Below are 10,444 nucleotides of genomic sequence, written 5' to 3' on the forward strand. Positions count from 1 at the left end.
TGTAAATCAGTGGCACTACAGTATAATGTTATAAAGAAGAAAAATTCTTTATGAAAAGGCAGCACAAACATATTTCCTTTTAAAAAATTTTTTTTGAAGTTTATTTTTGAGAGAGAGAGAGAGACAGAGTGTGAGCAGTGGAGGGGCAGAGACAGAGAGGGAGACACAGAATCCGAAGCAGGTCCCAGGCTCTGAGCTCTCAGCACAGAGCCCAATGCCGGGCTCAAACCCACGAACTGCGAGATCATGACTTGAGCCAAGGTCGGATGCTTAACTGACTGAGCCACCCAGGTGCCCCCTATATTTCCTTTTATTTAATCTTGAGCTTATATATATATGTGTGTGTATATATATGTATATATGTGTATATATGTGTGTATATATATATATGTATATATATGCCTGCCCAAGCTGGCTACAGCATAATGAATGGTAACGCCTGATGATTTCCACGCAACCATTCCACACTTAGTGATTCTGCTTCCAACTAGAACAAACTGTGTTTTCAAAGGGTGATAAATATTTGGTTATCAAGGAAACTCACCTATTCAACACACTGGAAGTGCTAACATCTAACCCAATGCTTGGTTCACTAGTAACTTAATAAGTGTTGCTTGGCTGAGTAAATGAATGATGATCACCTTCACTGGATTTTAAGTTCCTTGAGGTCAGAGACCACTAGATTTTAAGTAGTTGCTGACTAGATCAAGAAGGAATGAAAACTGGCAATTAGGTGGTACCATGGAAGCAGCAGGAAGGGAAGAACTCTGGAAACTGTGGCCTTCTATCACCCTCTGGTGGGGAAGGGCGGGGCATTGTCCTCAGTGCCTTAAAATCTTCTGTGTTTTTCAAACTATAGATCCCCACCTATTAGTGAGTTGTAAAATAATTCAGGGGGCATGACCAGCATTTCTAAAAATTGAATTTATGACTAAACAGAAAATATGAGAGCGCCTCACACCCAGCAGAGGCAAATTCTGTCATGAACTGTCATGAAGCTGTATTTATAGCTATGTCTATTTATCTGTTAGCATGTATATTCATTCATATGTTACATACTATTTTTGTGTGTTTACTGGATTACAACCAGTGATTTGTTGATAAATGTTTAACAACTAGCTCTCTAAGAAAATGTATAAGCATATATATACATAGGTTTTTCATAAAGTTTTCTCAACATACAGAATGTGTAGCACATAATTTACAAATAATAAAATATGCAAGTATTCTTCACTGTAAATTTCATATAGTGGATTGATTCTCACAGAACACTTTCATTGCTTTTTGCTGGACTCTTGTATCTGTAGACAATTTATAGTTTCAGTTCAACCATACTTGACAAATGGAGTTGTATCTCAATCTACACAATCAACAAACCAAATAAAGCCCTGATTTGTAGTAACTGGTGAAAAGACTCCCACCACGGATGGTTTTGAGCTACCAGTGTGATGTCACTGAACATGCAGTTGGGAAAATTGCGCAGTAACATGCCATACAGATACAACAGATACAAGTAACCCCAAGAGCATAGATAATAAGCACAGGTAATTAGAATACGTAAGGATAGGTAATTAGGAACAAATGGGTTTTGAATATTAACGTTGAGTTTCATTGTTAGTTTAGATAATGTAATTTTTAATAATGGCCATGTTTAACAATCATCTTGCCAAAGTCCTGAAAATGTATCAATCTGCTGTCACAGGCCTGTATAGTTGGCTCCAGGACACCACTGAGTTCACAACATAAACATATATTTCTTAATATGGGTTGAGGTAGAAAGAAAGAAAGAAAGAAAGAAAGAAAGAAAGAGGGAGAGGGAGAAAGAAACGGAGGGAAGGAAGGAAGGAAGGAAGGAAGGAAGGAAGGAAGGAAGGAAGGAAAACTGCTCTAAAGACGTATAATTTTTCAAGTCTGGGTTTAACCTAGTCTGCAAAATTCTCCAGGGATAAAACTACATAGTCTTAAATGGAACAAACCCATATGCTTTGTACAGAAATACAAATCCTGAAAGTTTCAGGAGGTACATTTTTGAAAGTTCATTTGGGTGATGTCTAGAGTTTCTGTTCACGCAGAGCTCTTTCACCTTTTCTTGGAGTGAGGGATCAGCATCTGGATTTTCACTGATGGAACCGCTTTAATAATATCCAATTACCTCCCTGTTCTTGACCATTATGCAGTTTGCATTGCAAAGTAACAATGATTGAGCATCTGGCAACCTTCAGGAGATAGAGATGGTTTCAGATACTATTTACAAGCTGCCTTCACAAATGGCATCTTTCTAGCTGCGTACTTCCCATTCCTGACCATGAAAAGCCAAGCTGGTGTGATCACCATTATACATATATATTTTTTAAGAATGTAACTTTTTGAAGGCCCAGAGATATCTTGTTACAGAAGAACCCCAATTAGATAAATGTGATTTTCAGATATGAAGGTCATCTTGAGATGGTTCTAAGGAATTAATACTGTTGTTCTCACTAGTTTATTAATTCTCTGCATGAGAGGTTTTTTTAAATTTTGTTTTTATTTTTTGAGAGAGAGAGAGACAGAGACAGGGAGAGAGAGAGACTCCGGAACAGGCTCCACACTGTCAGCACAGAGCCAGATGTGGGGCCCAATCTCAAGACCATGAGTTATGACCTGAGCCAAAATCAAGAATCAGACACTTAACCAACTGAGCCACCCAGGCGCCCTTCTGCATGAGGGATTTTAAATGTCAGTCCATTATAGGCATAGATCAGGTCAGTGCTTCCCAAGTTTGGGGCATGAGAATATTTTAGACAGCTGGTGATAATGAATATTTCAATATAAATGTTTATTTGTGATAAATACAATTGGCACACATAATCCATAATCTCAAGGATATTTTTGCTCGGGAAGCTCTTCGGGAGGTATTTAAGTTTGAAATGTGTGTTGTCGAAAGAAAAACTTTAAATAAATATTAGTATTGGTGGTATGTGGACATAGCAAAAGCAGCTAAGGTAGCCGTAATGGCCTAAATGGTGATCCTCAAAAAGATGTGTCTTAACCCCTGGTACCTGGGAATGTGACCTTATTTGGAATGGGATCCTTGCAGATATAATCAAGGGTCTCAAGATGAGATTATCCCAGATTTACGGTGGACCCGAAATCCAAGGACTATTACCCTGGTTAGAGACAGAAGGAGAAAGACACACAGAGGGGAGAAGGCTGCGTGCGGATGGAGGCAGAGACCGGAGTTACACAGCTACAAGCCAAGCAACGCCCAGGATTGCAGGCAGTCACCGGAAGCAGGGAGAGAGGCCTGGACAGGAGTCTCCCTCAGAGCCTCCGGAAGGAACCATCCTTGCCAACATCTTGGCACTTCCGGCTTCCAGAACTGTGAGAAAATAAATTTCTGTTGCTCTAAGCTAAGCAGTTTGTAGTAATTTGTTACAGCGGTCCGAGGAAACTGATACAGCGGCAAAAAAACAAAAAAAACAAAAAAACAACAACAAAAAAACAAAGACAAAAACAAAAAAAGCCACAAGTTTGAGAAACACTGAATTGGGCACCCAGCCATGATGGGGGTGAGAGGATTTAGCTCTGTGATAAACTGAGCAACTGAGTCACCAACACTCTCATCTGACCTTAACCCCCAGAGTCCAGCATTTTCACTCAATACACTAGTTGTTTAAAAAGTTTCTAGAAATCCAGGAACTTAACATTTGAATTGAATAATTATTTTCCGCACTTCTTTCCTAATGAAATGAAATCTCATGTCCCTATACCTGGATCACCGTAATGACCTCGGGGTCATAAACTAACTCTTGGGAAGGGTTGAGCTCCTCTTGGCTCCCCATTTACGGATGAGAAAACTAAGGCGCAGATGGACGAGGTGTCTCCAAGCTTCCAAAAGAGACTAAACGATGCTGTGACCACTGCTCCAATCCCTACAATACTGCACTTAACTCTTTCCGGTGTCCAGCAAATACTCCCGGAGCGCTTTTTCCCAGACTCAGAGAAGACTCCGAGGCTGCCACCTGGCGGCGGGACTGGGAGAAGTGAGAGAAGGACCGCGGCGTTCCGCAGCGGACGCCCTGCAGAGGCCGTCAGTGGCCAGGAGGGGGAGCGCGAGCGCCCCGCGAGGGGTGGGGCTCACGGGAGGCGCGCATGCGCCCAAGAGGAGGCACGGCGCCTTCCCGAGCGAAGGGCAAGACGGTAGCCGGGAGGACACCGGGAGGCGGACGGTGGCCGACGAGGTCGGGCATGGAGCATCTGGAGTGCTGCGCGAGGTTCCTCCGGGGGACGCTGGTGCGAGCGGCGGTGCGGCGCTACCTGCCCTGGGCGCTGGCGGCCTCCATGCTGGCGGGCTCCCTCCTCAAGGAGCTCTCCCCGCTGCCCGAGAGCTACCTCAGCAACAAGCGCAACGTCCTCAACGTGTGAGTGCGTCCCGGGGCCTCCCCTGTCCCCGCCATAGCCGACCCGCCGTCGCCTCGTCCAGAGAGCCGGGGCTTAGCTGCCCTGATGGACGAGTCAGCGGAAGGGGAGGCCTTCCCCGTCGTGACAGGTGCATCTGCACGCGTGTCGCGACCGAGGGATCCCCCGAATAGCTAGTGTCACTGGCAGTTGGCGTTTGCACGCCCAGACGAGCCAGCCTGCGTTGACTGGGCAGGGAGTGACTTGCAGGGCTAGTGCGTGTCTGTGTGCGCCTGTCGGGGTGTGGGGTGGGATGGGGCGTTGAATTAGCCTCTGTCGCTGCGCCCCCACCTCCCCGTGGAGTCCGGAGTCAGCCCTGGACCTGCTTGGGAGATGCCACCTCTCTCCTGCCTGCCTGTATCAGACCCCACGCTAAGTCCCCCCTGTCCCAGCTTGTGACAGAATCCCGTCACCACCTGTGAAAGACCTGCCTTCCCCTGCTGACCCTGCAACCTTTGCGAGCCTTGCCCCGGCCTCTGACCCAACTCCCGCTCCAAGACAGTCCCCGAGGAGTGGAACCCTCCAGCCTCTGACCTTTCCCCTGGATCTCCTGGGACCTTCTCAGCCACTCAGAGTTCATGGCAGTGGCCCAGGAAAGTAAGCCCAGTGGGGCTCTTTGAGACATCTCCTTAACTCCACCCACTCACGCCTTTTTGTTTGTTTAACGACTGGATTTTAAGTTTATTGCACAAAAACACTGTTGCGGTCTTAAAGGGAAACTCTGGAAGATAAGACTTGGCCCTTGAAGTGAACTTCGATTCTCCTTTAGAATTACAGTATCAGCAGTATCTCCCAAAAGTCAACCTAACTTTCGTTACCTGCATAAAACCCCGGTTACTCTCCGCAGCAGTTTTGTCAAATGCCTGACAGATCTTGGCTCTGGCAAGATCCTTGCATATCAGTCCCAGGGAAGAAGTGAGTGTCAGGCTCTTGGGTGGTGTGTGAGAAGCCTTTGGAACCCGGGAGAAAGTCATCCTGTCCTTGGCCCCCCTTCCTTCCTCACGCCTCCATGGAGGCTGGGCTAAGAATAGATGGATGATGAGTGTGGTTGTTAGCCCCAAGTCTCTTGAGTGTGTGTTTCCTGTGGCCGGTCCCCAGGTCAGCCACCTTTGATGAGCAAGGGGGGACAGGCAGGCAGCTGCCACCTTATCTGGCCTGGGTGAGCTGGGAGCCAAGCAGCCTGGCAGACGAGTCCCTGTTGTGTGTGGGTAACCATAGGTTCTGATGTTTGGTTCCAAGCCTCTGTGCTAATTGAAGGGAACCAGTGAATCATTGGCTCTGGGAGGGATTTCAAAACTCACTTGGCCTCCTCAGCTCTGTCTTTACAGCTGGGGAAACTGAGGCCTGGAGAAGTGTAGTAACAAGTTGAGTCGGAGTCAGGATTTGAACCTGATCTTCTGACTTGAACTCAGGCTCTGTTCTGAGATCATTTCTGCCATGTAGGAAAGAGCCACAGTGTGGGGGAGAAAAGACATGGGCTTTGGGGCTGGCCAGACCTTGGTTTACTCTGGGTTTGCTGGAGGTTTGATTGTGACCCTGGACAGGTTATTGAACTTTTCTGAGCCTCGCATTCTTTATAAAACGGGGCAAGTGAGACTTTCTTCCCAGGGTAAGTGGGAGTGTTCTTTGTGTTCACTTTCCCAGAGCCTGGATCACAGACTAAGATCCCAGGCCCTGGATTTGAATCCCAGCTGCACCACTTATGACCTCTGCTTTGGGCACAATACATGTGTACCTCAGTTTTCTGATCTGTAAAATGGGGATAGTAACGGTAGCCAGCTCCTAGAGTTGTTTAAAGATTACATTTAAAGAACTTAGTAAGTGAAGTAGCTATCAGTAGCTGTTATCAACTTTTCTTATTTCCCCTCCCTTGAGAGTCTGGAGACCTGAGGCATGACATTGTTTCCTCTCCACCATGTCCCCTCTCTTCACTTCCACTTTCCTCCTCTGCCAGGTATTTTGTCAAACTGGCCTGGGCCTGGACCTTCTGTCTCCTCCTGCCTTTCATTGCCCTCACCAACTACCACCTGACAGGCAAGGCCGGCCTGGTCCTGCGGCGGCTGAGCACCCTGCTTGTGGGCACGGCCATCTGGTATGTCTGCACAGCTCTCTTCTCCAACATCGAACACTACACGGGCAGCTGCTACCAGTCGCCGGCCCTGGAGGGGGTCAGAAAGGAGCACCAGAGTAAGAAGCAGTGCCACGGGGAAGGAGGCTTTTGGCACGGCTTTGACATCTCAGGCCACTCCTTCCTGCTGACCTTCTGCGCCCTCATGATTGTGGAGGAGATGGCTGTGCTGCATGAGGTGAAGACGGACCGAAGCCACTGCCTCCACACCGCCATCACCACCCTGGTGGTGGCCCTGGGCTTCCTCACCTTCATCTGGGTGTGGATGTTTCTGTGCACGGCCGTTTACTTCCACGACTTGTCCCAGAAACTGTTTGGCACCCTGTTCGGTTTGCTGGGCTGGTACGGGACCTATGGGTTTTGGTATCTGAAACCCTTTTCCCCAGGACTTCCTCCCCAGAGCTCTAGTTTGAATTTGAAGCAAGACAGTTACAAGGAATAAAAGAGAAACAAAAGGGGTGATAGATAGCAGGGCAATGGCTAATGTATTTTTCATGATTTTTCTTGGCTACTTGACTAAAGTATCAGTCCTCCTTCAGCGAGGGAGCTCACCAGGCGGTTTTGGTGAGTGGTGGTGGAGTCTGGGGAGGGACTTGAATCCCCACACTTCTTGGCCATGTCATCTTGGGTCACAAACACCACCCTTCCCAGTCGGGCACTTTTTGTCCCTGGCAAGACTTGACCTTAATCTGGAATGTCCCTTTTGTCCCTAGAGGGCAGAGCTAAGGCTCAGAGAGATGACAGAATCAGGAAGGCCTCCACTGTGTGGCTGGAGGGGAGGCCAGGGCCTCAGCACCCTTCTCTGCTACTGTCATTCTCTCCCTTATTCTAGTCATCTTGTATTTTAATGGCTGACTTAACGCTGTTATTTAATAATATTGCCCTCTGGTCAGCTTTGCGTAAGCATTTATTTCCAGCAGGGTTCTTTATAAAATAACCACCTGCCTGAAGATACTCTCTGGTGGTGGTATGTGTTTATCCTCAGAATGTTCTATATCACAACTGGCTTGTGATTACCTACCAAAACAGTTCAACTGGAGTGCCTCTGTGGCTGAGTATTGGATGATTTTTGTGTAACGAACATTGCCAGTTTTCTGTCTGTGTTGCCCAGTTTTACTGGCTTTTGGAGCAATAAGGTTACCTTTTTTCCCTACTATTTTGAGCAAATGCTTTATTGTTTTCAATAACAACTATGGCATTTGTTCTGTGTTGACAAAACTCCTGATGATAACCCACAACCTCAATGCTGCACTTTGGCACGTGTGTGGATAGCTTTGAGGGTTTTCTTAGAACACTAATTTACTTTTTATAAACTAGACTCCTGGATTATGGTATTAAACTCCCCCTCGCTTCATGGGGCTGTTTTCTCTATTAAGAATAAAACCTGAAAGCAGACATTTTAATACTAACTTGATGAAATTTAAGCTGAGTCAGAGTAACTTTGCAAAATGCATACTTGCACTGAAACTTTCCTGACCACGCATCAGTGGTGTAAACTGAACGGTGTCCTTCAGACTCAGCTGATAAGTACATTGACCAGTCTGCTGTGGCCCAAGGAATTTTTACATTTTGGACAAGATTATGATAAATTGGAGGTGAAGGAAAACATCTTCCATTGTCTCTGATGGCAGGAAGCCTACTGTTTGCAAAAATGTCCCTGTTAAATGTAGGCACGACTTTGGCCCTACCCTCCACCAGACCCAAACTGGGCCTGCTCAGCTGGCCTTGAAATCGGTCTTTCCTTTCCCCTTTGCACACTTCTCAGTGTCCAACCTGTCCTTCTGTGGCCTGTCACCTTCACCCGCAAAGGTACGTTTACAGCTCTGTGATAAGACACTCCCCCGCCACCCGTCATCTCCACAGGTTGCAGGCTGTCTATTTACTGTCTCCTTAGGCCTTTTGTACCCAGCCCTTCGCATTTTGGATAATCATCCTGGAAGCTTCCTTGATGCTCCTTCTCTCCCTCAAAGCTAAGCCTGACAAGCACTACACTTAACTGCCTTAACTCAAGCTTACGTGTTAGGAGCTTGAGGCCTGAAAAACCTTCAGGGTAAATTGTATTTCTTATAAAGATGTATTTAAAATATATATTTGGTATCCCACCAGGCTGCATGTTAATTCGTATCGATCAAAATGTGAGGTATGTACGTTGTACCGAAAGGTGGCAGAAATGCTGGCTCTGAGATTTCGGAGGTGTCACCCGTGGTGCTTTGGGACGTTGGGAGCGTTGGCAAGATATGACGGGCCCCATGAGATTTTTTTTGCCCTTTGGAGTTTTCGTCTGTAAACGGGGAGGTAGAGTAGACGGGGTGGGGGGGGGGGCTTGTTGAAGGGGTTGAAGTCTCTCCTGAGTTTCATGTTCAGCACCAAAAGGCAACAGACACAAGGTGACTCTATGTGTCTATTTGTCACACTTAAATACCCAGACGTTTCCCCCTGGCAGATCTGATTCAGGCTCAGCATTAAAATTAACTCTGTGGAAAGTGTCAGTTACCGACCCTTGTGTACTGAGCAGTCTTCTATCACTTCCTGTTCAGTCTTAGCACCCTCGCCTTTTCCTTGGGAACGTGCTCCCTACCCCTCTGTGAGGCAGCGTGGTTTGGTGAAAGAGTTTGGGCTTAGGAAAATGCGAGATGTGGGTTCAAATATTGGCACCACCACTGAGAGGTGTCTGACCACAGGCAAGCTTCGTGTCCACACCTGGACAATGGAGATGATACGTTAGGATTACGGGAAATGATGTATGTAAAACACCCAGCACATGCGCTTAGCGGACCAAAATCCCTCATCTCCTTTTTCCTCACCTAAAGCCTTTAGAACTTTTTGGCTCCTTAGAGGAGGCAGGGAAACTAACATCTACTTTTGAGTACCATTTGGTGTCTGGGTCTCCTGTTGAAATAGTCTTGTATCATCTTTTGAAAAGTGTCCGTTGTCCCCAGGTGCTGAGCAAGAGGCTTTGAAGGGCATCTGTGATCCCAGAATACCACCATGCTTGTTTGGCGTCTCCACGCTGAGGTTCATTCACTGACACCTCATTTTCCATGTGCATCTGTCGTAGTCTGAGTACCAGATTGTATTTAGAGTTTGGCTCCTGCCACTGTTACATACACACAGATCGTGTGTGTAAACAAGCAAATTAAGTAAACTGGAGATAATGAAATCCCACGTTCCGTGTTTCATGTGTTCCTTTCTAAAGCCCTTAAGAAAGTCCAGAACCAGGAGAGCGCAGCCTACTTTATGAAAATGGTATAGTTCTTACTTGAGCTAGTCGTTAGATACAGGGTGTTTCATGACTATGGTTACTCTTTTTTTTTTTTTTTGTTTTCCTCCTCAATTCTATAACCAAGTATATGTTCAGTCATATTATTTCTTTTTTTGGTTTTGTTTTCCAGTCATACATTTCTTAGCTTGATTTACTCCTTCCCTTTGTGTCATAGCTATGTCTGAGAGGCCTGAGGTCTGAATCAACCAGATTTGGGAGTTTTCTGGGCAGAAGGAGAGGAGTTGAGCCTCATGGGAGTAACACTGACGAGCGGGTACAAAGTCCACTCCAATGAGGTCTGCTGTGAGAGTGCCCTGTGCCCTGGAGGCCTAGACCTCTTAGTGCCTTCCTACTCATTTGTCAGCCTCACCTGGTTGGCATCTCCAGGTAGTGTCTGTTGAAAGCTCCAGAAAGCTCTACGGCTGTAGGATTAAAAGCTCCTTAGACTGGGGCGCCTGGGTGGCGCAGTCGGTTAAGCGTCCGACTTCAGCCAGGTCACGATCTCGCGGTCCGGGAGTTCAAGCCCCGCGTCGGGCTCTGGGCTGATGGCTCAGAGCCTGGAGCCTGTTTCCGATTCTGTGTCTCCCTCTCTCTCTGCCCCTCCCCCATTCATGCTC

At 46.8% G+C, this 10,444-nt stretch overlaps 1 protein-coding gene across 1 annotated transcript; it reads left to right on the plus strand.

The window, feature by feature from the left end:
- Nucleotides 1-4,125: 4,125 nt before the first annotated feature.
- Nucleotides 4,126-9,730, plus strand: FITM2 (fat storage inducing transmembrane protein 2). The gene is made up of 2 exons (XM_045444516.1): nt 4,126-4,400; nt 6,392-9,730. The coding sequence occupies exons 1-2, from the start codon at nt 4,132-4,134 to the stop codon at nt 7,005-7,007; spliced, it is 885 nt and encodes a 294-aa protein (XP_045300472.1). The 5' UTR covers nt 4,126-4,131; the 3' UTR covers nt 7,008-9,730.
- Nucleotides 9,731-10,444: the final 714 nt, after the last annotated feature.

This window comes from Leopardus geoffroyi, chromosome A3 (assembly GCF_018350155.1).
Source record: "Leopardus geoffroyi isolate Oge1 chromosome A3, O.geoffroyi_Oge1_pat1.0, whole genome shotgun sequence".
Lineage (NCBI taxonomy): Eukaryota > Metazoa > Chordata > Mammalia > Carnivora > Felidae > Leopardus > Leopardus geoffroyi.